Raw genomic sequence first — 17,237 nt, forward strand, 5'->3', positions numbered from 1 at the left:
TGAAATTTATTTTGCTGGATGATCAGTGATGTCAATTGAGGTGTCATCACTGATGTCATCAGTAATGTCACTGACCATGTAATGAGTGTTGTAGTATGTGAGGCCATAAGCGGTGCATTGTGGGGTCATAAGTTATAGTTAGCTCAGGTAACTTCTTGTGGTGGGCCAGTACACTAAGGCCTGCTGTGTCTTGTGAGGGTTAAGGTCGTGATATTCCAATTCACTCTGTAGGTCCATGATTTAAGTGGGAGATTAGTTGCACTGTAACCTCCTCCATTGTATGAGCTGTTTGGGGAGAGTTCAATTGTGCACTATTATTGAAGAATGTGTCTGCTCTGTGTAAGTTGTGTATATCTGCTAGTGAATAGAATAGCCCTATCCACCTCCAACACCAGCCACCACAACATGCAAATTAAAATACCCAAGATACTGTATAACAAGTGAACACTGACATCTCAACCCATACATTGAACTCCACATTGTCAGTCTTACTGTAGTCCAATGTGGTATCACCCTTGGGGGAGTCCAAAGTGTTGACCTATCAACACCATCATCGTGGGAGTCCACATGTGTGAACTAGGGGTGACGGGCAGCATGCTCTCCTCAGCATCAGAGCTTGGCATGTTCTAGTGGCTAGCAGGCAAGTGTTCTTTCAGGGGCCAGTCTGGCACAGTTTCATGTAGAAATAAATGTGATGTGTTCATTCAGTCTTTCTCGATCCACTCCCTGTGGTTTGTCATTTTTTTTGCATTGCCCCTTTGAAGACCTTGATGATTTGTTTCACAAATGGCTCTGCTTTCTAGGATGTGGCGAAGATATTTATTTTCTCCTTGTACGTATTCGGGTGTGTGGTACAAGACTGTGTATTGTATTTCAGTCTGTCGCAGGTTCCATTTGATAGGCATGTGTTTGCGGCGGGATTCTTGCACTGCAAAGTGAAGTATGGAAAAATGGAGACTGATGACCCTTCATGTAGTAGATCATGTTTTTCTTGGGCTAGTCTAGGAGCGACATCCCTGTCCCTATAATTGAACAAACCAGGCTATGATAGGGCGCAGGGGCCTCATGCCCAATGGTTTTCACATCCTCTCCACTGTGAACACTGGGGAGTAACTCTTTGCACCCAGCACGTTTTTAAGGAAGGATTCCACATAGTCAGCCATGTTGCCCATGTTCATCGACTCAGGGAGGCCCACTTTGTGCAGATTTATATGGTGCGATCTGCCTTCTCTTTGCTTTTATGATACTCAGCACCTTACTCATATCTAGCAACTTTTCATTATAGGGAGATATGTCATCCTGTAGTTAAGAGATATGGCCATCTGCTGGAGTAATCTGCATTCCTTAGTTGTCCAATGTGTTTGTTAGCTTGCTTAATTTAGTGATAAGTTTGCCTATTTTGGCACCTACTGGGATGAGGCTTTTCTGGATCTGGAGCATCAGTGTACACACAGCCACTTCATTACCTTCAGGTAATCGAGCCTGTGAAGAGGACGTTTTATCAGAGGACTGTGTTCTGTTTACCTTTTATGCGTCAAAATGCAGCTTACCCTGCCTAGCATCCGAATTCCTCATTTTTGACTCTGTACTTGCTGGAGGTGTGCTCTAGGTATCGCAGACTGATGACTGCTGTGTGAGCCTCACCCGTCTTGTCTCAGGCATGCTTTGGGTGCCAGGGACACAGCTCGGGCAGTCAGAGGGCTTGCAATGTGATCAGTGCACGAGGAGAGGCCCTGTGATCATGTGTCACCCTTCTCGTCCAAGCCAGTAGCGCTGGACCCATCTTCACTGCAATGTCTATGTCAGGGAGGACTCAGCCTCAGTCTGGCCCGTGAGGTGATTGGTATTGAATATGTAGGGCAGAGGGTCTGAGGCCTTTCATTCAGGCTCCCCTTCAGTCACTCCCCTCATATATTGTCAAGGAGAGTAAGGGGAAAGGTGACAGCCAGCACCTTGCAAGTGCCCACTGCCTCCACTCGCAAGGTGCTGCGGTGGCATAAGCGGCAGTGCAAGGAGACCTGAGTTGGCAGTTGGCAGTTGGCAGTTGGCAGTTGGCCGTGGATGCCGAACGGACTGTGTCAGATAAGTAAGCCGGCACAAAGAGCCTCACCAGCGTGCGGCCATCTTGGTAACCCCATCATTACTGTTTTATTGTAAAACATGTCTGTTTAAATGGCGACATTACTAAATATATTCTATTATCTCAAGCTTTATCATAAATCCCTACAACTGGGCTAAGCGTGACGGCTAAGCAAGAATATTTAATGGTAACCATCAAGGGCAAAGGAATCCAGGGAATCCTAAAATTCATATCCAAAAGCTGGAAAGTGCAGAAGATTGCAGAACAGTGGAAGCCTTGTCTGCCTGGAAGAGGATAAGTAGATCAATGTTGACATGAAATGTGTTCCACCAGTCCATGTCAGCCAGTCGTTTGCATGCGGATTGAAGAACACCCTACATAGTGAGGGAGTTCATTCTGTTAAAGCAGAAACTGAGGAATAGATAGAGACACTGTTCTGTGAATATGACTTGTAGTTGAAAGGAACTTTTCCTCACTATGGACCCAAACATGAAACTTAAGATACGTTTGCATAAAGCTTGGAGACATGTGGAAGAAGTTGCATAACTTTTTCTAAAAGGCGTTTCTTGGGCATGTTTTATATGTGAAAGATCAGAATATGTTGAAAAAGCTCTTTCTTTGAGATGTGACCTAGCTGGCTACTCTTCGGTGCTGAAACCCCTAATCCTGAAGATCAACCCAAATGTGGGACTGTCAAAAGAAGTACACAGCCTTGTTAAGTCCTGTTTGGTTAAAACTTCTAGCTTTGCCCCAGAAAAGATTTTTAAATTCCACAAAAATTCCAAAGTTTTAACTTTTGACAGAGATGTCCCAACTCCCTATCCTTGGGAACAGCACATTGCAATTCAACCACGAATGTTGCCTAAGACTTGTCTTCCTTAAGTTTTAATGAGGGAAAAAAACATCTTAAGTAGCACTGCACTCTTTGTAGGTCGCACCACCTTCAAATACATTGATTTGTGTGTTCCCAATGTTTCCTTAAGGATAGTTTTGTTTTTTAAATAACTCATGATTGCTCATGAAATAACTCATGATTACTACATTGCATTCTCCCCACTCTCTCCAATTTAGTATAACTTCATTTTTATTTTAGCTTTTTGTTGAATTTGTTTTACATATGTTATCTCTTATCAGTAGAGTAGTTTCCACATATATACAACCTGTAAGTTTTTCTGTAGAAATGCTCAGTGCTTGTGAAAAGCTATCTAGCGTGAACCATGGATTCTTTTAAGACACTCATTTATATAATAGTAATTAGATTGTTTTTGCTTTCCAGGATCTGAGATTTAGCTGACAACAAGAACTCTTTTTCCCTTGTTTAAGCAATCCAGATTTATTCAGCATGGTTACAGAAATTCAAGAGCATTGGCTAATCTTATACAGGTCTAGCTCATTAACTTGATTCAGAATATAGAACGTTTTACTTAACCCATTTTCTATAACATTTGTAGCTCAGAGCAGGCGTTAAAAGGGGGCATGCCATTGAATACAATGTGCCCCTATTACTCTGCAGGAGTAGCGCCAGCATTTTGGCACTGCTCCTACAGAGTACATCAATGGAAAAAAAATGTTTTATTATTGCACCCTACCCTGCACCATTGTGTGCCGTATTTTAAATACAACGCCTACAAGATGGCCGTAGGGGCGGCTAAAGGGTGCAAGAAAAGTGGTGCTGCACTGTGTGCAGTGCTACTTTTCTTAAATATGCCCCCAAATGTTTTGAGCCACAGATAAGATACTGCCTACTTTTCTATGGAGCCTTTCTTCTTTTGTAAAAAATATAGAATGTGCAGTGGGGAAGGGTCTCCAATGTCCAGTCTAATGCTCCGACATTTATCTTCTGCCTCCTTAGAGTCAACTGATCCTGGTCTTCTGCATTACAGAACACTTATGTTGGAGAAATCTCCTGTAGTCTTGTAAGGGATATCTTTTATGTGATCACTTAGTAACAGCTCATAATGTGGGAAAAAGATTATGGAGCCTACTAACAAACCAGTATGTTTAGTAGTACCAGAGTAGTACTATTCATGTATAACAATATGCTATTCACTCCGTTACATTTGTAGAGCACACAAAGGTCAATGTTTTACTAATAGATGTGGGAGGAACAGAAAGGAGGACTAGACAATGTAGTGTACTTACAAGTAAATAGGAATGTTTTATGATGCGCTAAGAAGGGGTTTGATTAACCCCTTCGCTGCCAGGCCTTTTCCCCCTCCTGTGCCAGGCCTTTTTTTGCCTATTTGGGGCAGTTCGCGCTTAGGCCCTCATAACTTTTTGTCCACATAAGCTAACCAAGCCAAATTTGCGTCCTTTTTTTCCAACATCCTAGGGATTCTAGAGGTACCCAGACTTTGTGGGTTCCCCTGAAGGAGGCCAAGAAATTAGCCAAAATACAGTGAAAATTTCATTTTTTTTTTTAAATGGGAAAAAGTGGCTGAAGAAAAAGGATTGTGGTTTTTCCCCTGAAAATGGCATCAACAAAGGGTTGATGGTGCTAAACTCAGCATCTTCCCAGCTTTCAGGAACAGGCGGACTTAAATCAGAAAACCCAATTTTTGCAATTTGTTGTACTTTCAGCCTCCTTCCAGTCAGTGACAGAAATGGGCATGAAAACAATGCTGGATCCCAGAAGCCTAAACATTTCTGAAAAGTAGACAATATTCTGAATTCAGCAAGGGGTCATTTGTGTAGATCCTACAAGGGTTTCCTACTGAAAATAACAACTGAAAAAGAAAAATATTGAAATTGAGGGGAAAAAAACATACATTTTTCTCTACGTTTTACTCTGTAACTTTTTCCTGCAATGTCAGATTATCGAAAGCAATATACCGTTACGTCTGCTGGACTCCTCTTGTTGCGGGATATATAGGGCTTGTAGGTTCATCAAGAACCCTAGGTACCCAGAGCCAATAAATGAGCTGCACCCTGCAGTGCGTTTTCATTCAATACCGGGTATACAGCAATTCATTTGCTGAAATATAAAGAGTAAAAAATAGCTATCAAGAAAACCTTTGTATTTCCAAAAAGGGCACAAGATAAGGTGTTGAGGAGCAGTGGTTGTTTGCACATCTCTGAATTCTGGGGTGACCATACTAGCATGTGAATTACTGGGCATTTCTCAAATAGATGTATTTTTTACACACTCTCCTATATTTGGAAGGAAAAAATGTAGAGAAAGACAAGGGGCAATAACACTTGTTTTGCTAATCTATGTTCCCCCAAGTCTCCCGATAAAAATGATACCTCACTTGTGTGGGTAGGCCTAGCGCCCACGACAGGAAACGCCCCAAAACGCAACGTGGACACATCACATTTTTTTTAAAGAAAACAGAGGTGTTTTTTGCAAACTGCCTACCTGTAGATTTTGGCCTCTAGCTCAGCCGGCACCTAGGGAAACCTACCAAACCTGTGCATTTTTTAAAACTAGAGACCTAGGGGAATCCAAGATGGGGTGACTTGTGGGGCTCTGACTAGGTTCTGTTACCCACAATCCTTTGCAAACCTCAAAATTTGGCTAAAAAACCACATTTCCTTCACATTTCGGTGACAGAAAGTTCTGGAATCAGAGAGGAGCCACATATTTCCTTCCACCCAGCGTTCCCCCAAGTCTCCCGATAAAAATGATACCTCACTTGTGTGGGTAGGCCTAGTGCCCGCGACAGGAAATGCCCCAAAACGCAACGTGGACACATCACATTTTTTGAAAGAAAACAGAGGTGTTTTTTTAAAAGTGCCTACCTGTAGATTTTGGCCTCTAGCTCAGCCGGCACCTAGGGAAACCTACCAAACCTGTGCATTTTTGAAAACTAGAGACCTAGGGGAATCCAAGATGGGGTGACTTGTGGGGCTCTGACCAGGTTCTGTTACCCAGAATCCTTTGGAAACCTCAAAATTTGGCTAAAAAAACACATGTTCCTCACATTTCTGTGGCAGAAAGTTCTGGAATCTGAGAGGAGGCACAAATTTCCTTCCACCCAGCGTTCCCTCAAGTCTCCCGATAAAAATGATACCTCACTTGTGTGGGTAGGCCTAGCGCCCGCGACAGGAAATGCCCCAAAGCACAACGTGGACACATCCCATTTTTTGACAGAAAACAGAGCTGTTTTTTGCAAAGTGCCTACCTGTAGATTTTGGCCTCTAGCTCAGCCGGCACCTAGGGAAACCTACCAAACCTGTGCATTTCTGAAAACTAGAGACCTAGGGGAATCCAAGATGGGGTGACTTGTGGGGCTCTGACTAGGTTCTGTTACCCACAATCCTTTGCAAACCTCAAAATTTGGCTAAAAAAACACATTTTCCTCACATTTCGGTGACAGAAAGTTCTGGAATCAGAGAGGAGCCACATATTTCCTCCCACCGAGCGTTCCCCCAAGTCTCCCGATAAAAATGATACCTCACTTGTGTGGGTAGGCCTAGCGCCCGCGACAGGAAATGCCCCAAAACGCAACGTGGACACATCCGATTTTTTGAAAGAAAACAGAGCTGTTTTTTGCAAAGTGCCTACCTGTAGATTTTGGCCTCTAGCTCAGCCGGCACCTAGGGAAACCTACCAAACCTGTGCATTTTTGAAAACTAGAGACCTAGGGGAATCCAAGATGGGGTGACTTGTGGGGCTCTGACCAGGTTCTGTTACCCACAATCCTTTGCAAACCTCAAAATTTGGCTAAAAAAACACATGTTCCTCACATTTCTGTGGCAGAAAGTTCTGGAATCTGAGAGGAGGCACAAATTTCCTTCCACCCAGCGTTCCCTCAAGTCTCCCGATAAAAATGATACCTCACTTGTGTGGGTAGGCCTAGCGCCCGCGACAGGAAATGCCCCAAAGCACAACGTGGACACATCCCATTTTTTGACAGAAAACAGAGCTGTTTTTTGCAAAGTGCCTACCTGTAGATTTTGGCCTCTAGCTCAGCCGGCACCTAGGGAAACCTACCAAACCTGTGCATTTCTGAAAACTAGAGACCTAGGGGAATCCAAGATGGGGTGACTTGTGGGGCTCTGACTAGGTTCTGTTACCCACAATCCTTTGCAAACCTCAAAATTTGGCTAAAAAAACACATTTTCCTCACATTTCGGTGACAGAAAGTTCTGGAATCAGAGAGGAGCCACATATTTCCTCCCACCGAGCGTTCCCCCAAGTCTCCCGATAAAAATGATACCTCACTTGTGTGGGTAGGCCTAGCGCCCGCGACAGGAAATGCCCCAAAACGCAACGTGGACACATCCCATTTTTGGAAAGAAAACAGAGCTGTTTTTTGCAAAGTGCCTACCTGTAGATTTTGGCCTCTAGCTCAGCCGGCACCTAGGGAAACCTACCAAACCTGTGCATTTTTGAAAACTAGAGACCTAGGGGAATCCAAGATGGGGTGACTTGTGGGGCTCTGACCAGGTTCTGTTACCCAGAATCCTTTGCAAACCTCAAAATTTGGCTAAAAAAACACATGTTCCTCACATTTCTGTGGCAGAAAGTTCTGGAATCTGAGAGGAGGCACAAATTTTCTTCCACCCAGCGTTCCCCCAAGTCTCCCGATAAAAATGATACCTCACTTGTGTGGGTAGGCCTAACGCCAGCGACAGGAAATGCCCCAAAACACAACGTGGACACATCCGATTTTTTGAAAGAAAACAGGTGTTTTTTTGAAAAGTGCCTACATGTAGATTTTGGCCTCTAGCTCAGCCGGCACCTAGGGAAACCTACCAAACCTGTGCATTTTTGAAAACTAGAGACCTAGGGGAATCCAAGATGGGCTGACTTGTGGGGCTCTGACCAGGTTCTGTTACCCAGAATCCTTTGGAAACCTCAAAATTTGGCTAAAAAAACACATGTTCCTCACATTTCTGTGGCAGAAAGTTCTGGAATCTGAGAGGAGGCACAAATTTCCTTCCACCCAGCGTTCCCCCAAGTCTCCCGATAAAAATGATACCTCACTTGTGTGGGTAGGCCTAGCGCCCGCGACAGGAAATGCCCAAAAGCACAACGTGGACACATCCCATTTTTTGACAGAAAACAGAGCTGTTTTTTGCAAAGTGCCTACCTGTAGATTTTGGCCTCTAGCTCAGCCGGCACCTGGGGAAACCTAGCAAACCAGCGCATTTTTAAAAACTAGAAACCCAGGGGAATCCAAGATGAGGTGACTTGTGGGGCTCTAGCCAGGTTTTGTTACCCAGAATCCTTTGCAAACCTCAAAATGTGGCTAAAAAAACAAATTTTCCTCACATTTTGGTGACAGAAAGTTCTGGAATCTGAGAGGAGCCACAAATTTCCTTCCACCCAGCGTTCCCCTAAGTCTTTCGATAAAAATGGTACCTCACTTCTGTGGGTAGGCCTAGCGCCCACGAAATGAAATGGCCCAAAACACAACGTGGACACAACATATTTTTTCACAGAAAACAGAGGTGTTTTTTGCAAAGTGCCTACCCGTGGATTTTGGCCTATAGCTCACCCGGCCCCGGGGGGGAGCAGAAATGCCCTAAAATAAACTTGACCCCTCCCCCACCAAACCCCCCCTGCCCGGGAACGACCCTTGCCTACGGAGTCGCCCCCCCTGCGTGACATTGGCGCCAAAAAACAAATCCCCGGTGCCTAGTGGTTTCTGCCCCCTTGGGTGCAGATTGATCTAAAATTGGCCAATCTGCCCCCAAGGGGGGCAGAAATGGTCTAAATACAATTTGCCCCCCAGGGCAGCGACCCTTGCCTGATGGGCCGCTCCCCATCTCTAAAAAAAACAAAAAAAGAAAAAGAAAATTGGCCCTGGCGCCTAGAGGTTTCTGCCCCCGGGGCAGAAATGGCCTAAAATAAATTTGCCCCCCCAACCCCCACCCCCCCCCGGGAGCGACCCTTGCCTACGGGGTCGCTCCCCCTGCGTGACATTGGCGCCAAAAAACAAATCCCCTGTGCCTAGTGGTTTCTCCCCCCCAGGGCAGCGACCCTTGCCTGATGGGTCGCTCCCCATCTCTAAAAAAACAAACAAACAAAAAAAACACACAATTTTTTTTTTGTCCTGGCGCCTAGAGGTTTCTGCCCCCCCGGGCCTTCCCGAAAAATGCCCGCCCCAAGGCGTCGCTCCCTTATGTCAATTTCTGGAAAAAAAGCCCTGGTGTCTAGTGGGGTTTCAAAAGCCGGATTGCAAGCAATCCGGCTTTTGAAACCCTGGGAGAGACTTCAAAGGGAAGGAAATATATTTCCTTCCCTTTGAAGCCCCTCCGGGCCTCCCCCAGTGATTGAAAGAGAAATGCTGAGCATTTCTCTTTCAATCGCGCTGGAAGCAGAGGCCCCTGCGACAAATCATCGCGGCTTGCGCGCGGACGTCACAGGGGGGGGTGGGGGGGTCGGGGGTGGAAGGGGAAGGTCTTCCCCTTCCATCCCCGCCTTGGGGGGGAGGGGGGTGCACAGGGGGGGCGCGCTAGCGCTCCCCCAAATTCCCGTGTGCCTTGGACGAGGTGACTTCGTCCAAGGCACACGGGAACTGTAGCCTTGGACGAGGTCACCTCGTCCAAGACACAGAACGGGTTAAGGGCATGCAAATGCAAACATCCACACAGCTATTTACAAACTGCACTTCTAAAGTTATTTTGGACAATAATGTACCAAATCAGTTGTAAATTTACTCCAGCTCAGTCTTGGAGTAGGTCAACACTACACATGACCACTCAGAGGTACTGCAACACACTCCTAATATTCACAATCGAGACAGGGACATAAAACAACACCCAATATGAAACAATGCTAAATACATGAAATTATTTTGAATTTTGCACTAATATTTTACAATAAAATGTTTTATAGATTAATAACTTTTACATATTTTCCCTTTTCTTTACTATTAAGAGATCTCCAACACCGTGGTAGAGCTGCCCACTTACAGGTCAAAATGTACTAGTGGTAACCTTCTACTTGGAAATCCTAGAGAACAAAGCTTTACCAGTGGTTGGAAACATGTAACTTTACACTCAGAAATAGGGAACAGCGAATCTGTGTACAGTTACATCTAGTTGCAGTAGTAGATTCACACATAAGTAAATTTAGACATGTAAATTTACCTTTAGGAATATGCCCTTTAAAATAGCACACGTGGAAGACTGGATCTAAGTATGTCACTTAAAGTATTTTAAGGAAACCTTGAATCATATTCATACCAGTGTATGTACAACTAAGCTTTATTTGTAGTAGCATTTGTGTCAGTGGCACTCACATATACCTGATTTCTTTCAGACATTAGGAAGTCCAGTTTTCCTTCAGGAAGCCCCAATTCAATAAACGTTTTCACTAGTCGTAAATCTGCACTATTTCCTGAAGAAAAAAGAGAACAAATGTTTTCAATGATCTATTAAAAATTTGAAGAATCATGTGTGAGAATATGCAGTGTCACATACATCAGAGTATCATAGGTTCACATAAAAAAGCATGCTTTTTTTAACTTTCTAGTAGACGGAGTAGTGCCTGCTTGCTAAAGGGACCCTCTGGTGAATGCTTTCACAAATCTCTCAAAAACTAAGTACACATCAAACAAAGCAGTATTTTGGCATTCCTATTACTAGTGATTCCTCGAGATGCAGGTCCTGGGAAAAGGAACAGTTTTTTCTCTTCACAACATTGTAAAGTTTTACTACAAATGGTGCATAATTATGTGATATGGCCTAATGTTGTAATTTTGAGAGTTTTGCATAAAAAACATACTCCAAAACTCCCAAAATGATTTGAGTTAAGGCAGAGTAATTTACATTCCACACAGGAATATTATGATGTTAATGCATTAAATTAAAAAGCCAAACACCTTGTTGCTAAGTGTAGTTAATCACAAAAAAATACTCATCCACCCTTACCTAAGGCCGAACCTATGGCTGAAATATGATCTGTGGGGATACACCTCTAAAGTACTATTCTAAAAGATTTATTGATGATATATTGCAAAGAAGGAGGCACCAGCTAATTTCTAATAATCTAATCCTGTCAGAAGAAAACTGCAAACATGTAAATTTAGGGTTATGTAAGACAAACACAGTTGTGTCACAACTTTAATGCCTCCAAATCACACGTTTCCCCTCCTTAGAGAATAGTTTCAATAATAGTTTGGTCTGTAGGGATGTGGTGTAGGTGTCTACTTTACATGGTTGACGCTCTGTGACCTTCAGTTCATTAAAGCATAAGTAACAGTAAAATATGGACAAATGAATCAAATGTACTTTCCAGGTGCTACAAATGTAATCCCCAGTGGGATAATGCAGTCTGCTGACCTTGAGGCTCATGGGTAGGATACACTGATCTTCCTCTGAAATATCAGTGGTCTTCTCTTAGATACAGAAGGGAAGTTGATCAAAAGTGAGATGGAGTAAGTGTTATCAAAAGGATATCTTCTTTTTTGGGGGGGTGGATATCAGAAGTGCAATAAGGACAGAACAGCAAGCATCCTAATCTCTCCAAATTTTACCACAACACACTGTACTGGAGATTTGTGTAGGTCAGTTTATGGAAAGCTTGGAGAGTATACCAAAGGCATAGCAAAGTGCAACACAAAGACCAAATGACTTTGCAGATGTTCAAGGTCATATTGGCTAGACTTATTCCCTACATCAAAAAAGAGACTAGGGGGGTCATTCTGACCCTGGCGGTAATTACCGCCATGGCGGAGGTCGGCGGTAGCACCGCCAACAGGCTGGCGGTGCACCGCTGGGCATTCTGACCGCGGCGGTTCAGCCGCGGCCAGAAACGGAAAGTCGGCGATGTCCCGCCGACTTTCCGCTGCCCTTGAGAATCCTCCATGGCGGCGGAGCGCGCTCCGCCGCCATGGGGATTCTGACACCCCCTACCGCCATCCAGTTCCTGGTGGTTCTCCCGCCGGGAACAGGATGGCGGTAGGGGGTGCCGCGGGGCCCCTGGGGGCCCCTGCAGTGCCCATGCCAATGGCATGGGCACTGCAGGGGCCCCCGTAAGAGGGCCCCAAAAAGAATTTCAGTGTCTGACTAGCAGACACTGAAATTCGCGACGGGTGCAACTGCACCCGTCGCACCTTCCCACACCGCCGGCTCAATTCTGAGCCGGCGTCCTCGTGGGAAGGGTGTTTCCCGCTGGGCTGGCGGGCGGACTTTCGGCGGTCGCCCGCCAGCCCAGTGGGAAAGCCAGAATGACCGCCGCGGTCTTTTGACCGCGGAGCGGTCTTTCGGCGGGAACCGCGTGGCGGGCGGCGACCGCCGTCTGCCGCGGTCAGAATGACCCCCTAGGTGTTCCATTTTTGAAGAGTACTCTCCTGCACCTGCCTACTAGAGTTGGGGAAGCCCACATTCCACTTTTCATCTGACTGGTGTTGTGCCATATCAGATGTTGGTTCCATGTTCACCTGCTGTTGGTTTCTCAGTTGACGAGATGGCTTTTGATTACAGGTGGCTTTTGATTCCAAGAAAAAAAGACAATCCAAAAATGTTAGTGGATAGACCTGATATTTGTGAGAAGGATTATGAGAAACATGTTAATAAAGTGTACTATTAGAAACCATAGAGTTGCGCACACAACATGTAAACCAGAAGATGGGAGTTTGAGTGAAGTCACTTTTGGATGACAGCCTTCTAAATAAAATTCATTAAACTGCTGACAACTTCTTTAAGCAATAGTTTAGAAATAAATCACATTCAGAAAGTAGTATATGATTATGACTTCCAAGTGATAACTGCTAGCTATTCATATTCCATAGACGATTCAACAGGATTATTCATACATACCATCCAGTCCATGGACACAGATCACCAGGTGAATGCCATCATCAAATGGTTCTTCCTCTTCCTCTGGAGGGAAATATGGCATATCAGAAGCTAAAATAGGGAGGTCACTGTATAGCAAACCTTCAAACTTCAGCTCTTTCAGAAACGTCTCTTTAGCCTGGTGGAAACTAGAAAGAAATTATCACCACAACTGTGTGGATTACTATTGCAGTCCTACACAGCATTACGCAGCAGAAGAATGTGAAGTCACTGCTCAAAACAAAAGAATTTGTCAGAACTACATGTACTGTTGTATTGTATTAAAAGCAGGTTCTGAGGAAAACAGTCTCACCCCATCGTTGTGAGGGGGACTTCAGTGAAGTAGCAGAGGTTTGCACTTGCTATAATTACACAACATCTTTTACTCTTTTTCTATTTTAAGTACGTCTCTTATACTTGAAGAATTGTCTTTTTACTATAACACATGAGGGCTCAGCTAGAATACATGCATACATATTGTAAACTTGTATTCTGGATACACTGATGGCAGGGTATAACACTGAGCAGCAATAGAACAGAAACTTTTTTTTGCTTCCAAAGCAGGAGTTTCTTTTACAAAAACGAATAGTGACCCTGATGCGTGCAGGTTTTTATAGTGCGGGTCAGTGTCATTGTTTGTTTTTGTTTCCCTGGTTTGACATGTCTTGCATGTGAAATCCAGTAACAGTTATTCTGCACCATATAGTTATACCACTGATTCAAGTGTTTTCTTTGTCTAAGCCAGATGGGACGCCACCAGCAAAATCCAGCAATTCCTCCATTTCTAAACAAGCACGAAATTGTGAGGTAAGCAGGCAGAGCAATATTACATTGTTTGACTAATGTTCCCCATAAGTAGGAGAGATATTAATACACAACATTTCAAAGGCATTCTTCTTCTCTTGGTCATTCTCAGTTTACACATATAAGCAAGCATGACTATATAATGAGAAAGGATGTAGAGGAGACAGACTAGTCATTTATACAAAGGGGTATTTTAGAATAATCTTGCTTTCGTTTCCCACACTTATCACATTTAAGTAGTGCTTATTGATCAGGAAAAAACTTTGTAAAGCCTGACATTATAATCTGGTTAAATATGTTTAGACCCTTTTACATGTTAAAGCTAATAATCATTGTGATTTGTTTATTTTGTATTACGTTTTCAGTAGTAAAGTACATACTTTAGTTTAAGACGTTTGAGGAACCAGCTTGCAACCTTTATTTAAGCTGCATATTGTGGTCTTCAGGCTGGTGATCTAAATCGCAAGGTACATATCTACCTCCATATATGTAATATATCAGGGTTTCTACAAAAACAATTGATTTTGAATAGATTACAACTGTCAATGAAAGAAAATAGAGAAAGGGGACCTAGGCACAGAGAGCTATAGAAAGTACCACACTAAAACTCTGGGAGACACAGACAAGAATGAGAATGAGAAGAAACAGGTGTGGAGAGTCACAGAAAGGCATACACCTGAGAATGCATGGCCACAAAGGGAGGTGGGTAGACACTGTCACTTCTTCACACTATCAACACTGTTCAGAATTCCACCCCTTAATGTTATGAGCTCCCTCTTCAATAATTTGACACTTTTACAAGTCCAACAAGTAATAGCACTATACAAATGCAAAGTATCATGATATTCTCTGACGGCTTAGTTTCTCTTATAGCAGTGCAGAGTGATAATATGATTTTTGTGGAACTAGAATAACCTACATGAATTTGTGACCTAAACAATATGTCAATAATATTGTCATGTACATTGCTTAATTCATATTATCTAAGTTTAAATTGTTGTATGTGAATCTTTCACTGAACAATGAACGGCATTTAAAAGTTTACATTACAAAGTGTTCATAGAGGAAATTTATAATGTTAAAGTCTTAACACAGAGACACAGCCGTACCTACATTAATAAAGGTCAAGGAAAACCTGTATAGCAGTATCACTACAATGGTTCTGGACAGTTCCAGTATAATCGATATGCTGAGAGCAACAGTCATAAGTTTTAAGCACCATCTCATAAATCAAGAAAATGAAGTTTCTTACCTAATCATTCTTTCATTGATCTCCTGATCAAAGTTGATTGAACTATAGGAGATGGATCCAAAAGATCCCAAAGGCTGGTGAGTAATTGGAAAGGATGTTTGCTTTGAAGAAAACCCAACCATGGCAGGAGTCTCTTTCAGTACTGATGAGAAGGGCAGACATGTAGCTGTACATGAAACTGACAGGTTAGCTGCCTCAACAGCCTTTCTGCTTTCAAGCACTAAGGTGCTACTGTTAGAGCCTGGATAGTTTCCTTCATTAACTATAGGTAGAAGTTTAATGCCACTACTGGTGTGGTTATCCTCATTATTGCATCCGCCCATGTACAAGTTTCTGTCATACATATCTTCTGAGGTGTCTCTGCTGGGAGAATCATTGAGTTCAATTTCCTGCAATATATGAACGTCCTCTAAGGCTACAGCTTCTTTGATGGTAGCAGTATTATCATCCACCTCCTGGTCTCTATCGCTGTCTACCAGAGACTGCAAAGGGGATGGTAGTGTGTAGGAAAAACCTGGCACTTTGTGAACTGAGCTGATACAATGTTCAATGTTTTGCTGAGCCACGCTAGGCAAGAGATCTAGGTGCAAAGCATCTGGCAAAGACATATCTGAGTCAGGCTGTACCTTAGATGAACAAAGATGTGGCTCTACTAAATGATTGTGACATTGTTCTGCATCCACCACTTTGCTCCTTTCCTTTGAGGTGCAGCCACTTGTATTGACAAGTTGCTGTGAATCAAAAGATCTAGCACTCAACTTTAACCTTTGGTTCCTTACAGTACATGTGTTCACAATCTTTGAATCTTCTAATTTATTGGAATGTGGAATGACAGTATCAAGAGAAATACCCTTAGTTATTCCTAATGTTGATATTTCTCCTTCAGATCCATTTTGGATTACTGACCAGGCTTCATTTGGGCAATCTTTGACATATTTCAGCAAATTCCCATTCAAGGGATTTAAGAGAATTAGATCTTGTCTAGAAATCCCTGTATTCAAGTCAGTTTCTTTGGAGCTGTTTATATGTGGGGCTGAGGCTGATTTTGTCAGTTTATTGGTGTGAACATCCCTCTCCTCTTCTTCAAAAGGCAGAGAACTAATTGAGGTCAAAGAGGCCTGGATGCCACTAGGCAAGCTCATATTGCTCCCCGTGTGCCCTCCAGAAAAAGAGTTCCTGTGTCTTGTGTGTCGTTTCACCAAGTGCTGTAGAAGCTCACGATCACTAGGTAAATCAAGAGCTTTGCTGCGTGCATCTGACCATGCTACCGAACTTGGCTCACTTTCAATCCCAGAGTCCGAAATCAGTGATGATGACCTTTTTATGAATCCAGGGTTAAAATGGTTCTCATTACTTTCATTACAATTATTGTCTTTAGTCCACAATTTAACATCCAACATGTCTTTAACTGATTTGTTTGGCATTTCCACATTGTCTTTTTTTGGTAATGTTTTGATAACTGGAAAAACAGCACTGTCACTTCGAATTTCCATTCGATTAATGCTCTTGCAATAATTTTTGGTGCTGGTTTTAGATTTCACAAAATTTTCTCTATCCCTAAATACATTTGTTTCCATTAATGCGGGCACAAGCAACATGTTACCTTTTCCTGATGTCATAGACTTCTTTGAAGGGCTGATTACAAACACCTCCTCTCCACGGTATGGATCCTTAGTTGATGGTTTCACTTCTATATAGGTCACCCCAGATCTTGTTTGCTTTTCCTGAGTATCAACACAAGACTGGTCCTCTTGGCCCTCAACACTAGAAATCGCAAAATCATGTAGTTCTCCGTCATCACTGACTTCTCTAGTGCACAGGGCATTCCCTAGTAAAGGGTCAGTCATACTGATTGAATTTGCTGGTATATCTAACTGGCATTCAATGCAAGTATTGGTTGCTGTACTGCTGCAAAAAGCTTCAGATGGAAACAACTGATTTGCTGGATTACTGCTAAGGTCAGAGGAGTCCCTACTAAGAGCATCATCCTTCATGGGCTCTTCATCCTTTTGTGCAAGCACCATGTCACTCCTCATCCTACTGAGGTCAATACTGCTTGTGATAGGAGATACACAATTTGAGCAAAGGTCCATATCATCACCTGACAAAAAACAGATATACAAATATTATAATGTTACCAACACAGAGATACCAACATAATACATTTAATTGGCAAATCAATGTAAAGTTCTTAAACTATAAATCCTAATTAACTGCAGTGAATTTTTTTTAATGATCTATAAAATAAATTATGCTTCAATGTGACATTGAAAATGACAAAACATCAGGTGCTGTCACAAATGTTTGACAAAATAATTTGTTTCACTTTTTATTTTTATTGTCTTACTATGCCATATATTATCGGTA

At 43.0% G+C, this 17,237-nt stretch overlaps 1 protein-coding gene across 1 annotated transcript in view; it reads right to left on the reverse strand.

Moving 5' to 3' along the window:
- Positions 1 to 17,237, reverse strand: part of FAM135B (family with sequence similarity 135 member B) — a 1,130,658-nt gene that overhangs the window by 43,623 nt on the left and 1,069,798 nt on the right. The window contains exons 14-16 of the mRNA XM_069220795.1: positions 14,871 to 16,971; positions 12,797 to 12,963; positions 10,282 to 10,373 (exon numbers count right to left, since the gene is read on the reverse strand). Coding sequence (XP_069076896.1) covers positions 10,282 to 10,373; positions 12,797 to 12,963; positions 14,871 to 16,971 — 2,360 coding nt within the window. The remainder of the gene's footprint in view (positions 1 to 10,281; positions 10,374 to 12,796; positions 12,964 to 14,870; positions 16,972 to 17,237) is intronic.

This window comes from Pleurodeles waltl, chromosome 2_2 (assembly GCF_031143425.1).
Source record: "Pleurodeles waltl isolate 20211129_DDA chromosome 2_2, aPleWal1.hap1.20221129, whole genome shotgun sequence".
Taxonomy (NCBI): domain Eukaryota; kingdom Metazoa; phylum Chordata; class Amphibia; order Caudata; family Salamandridae; genus Pleurodeles; species Pleurodeles waltl.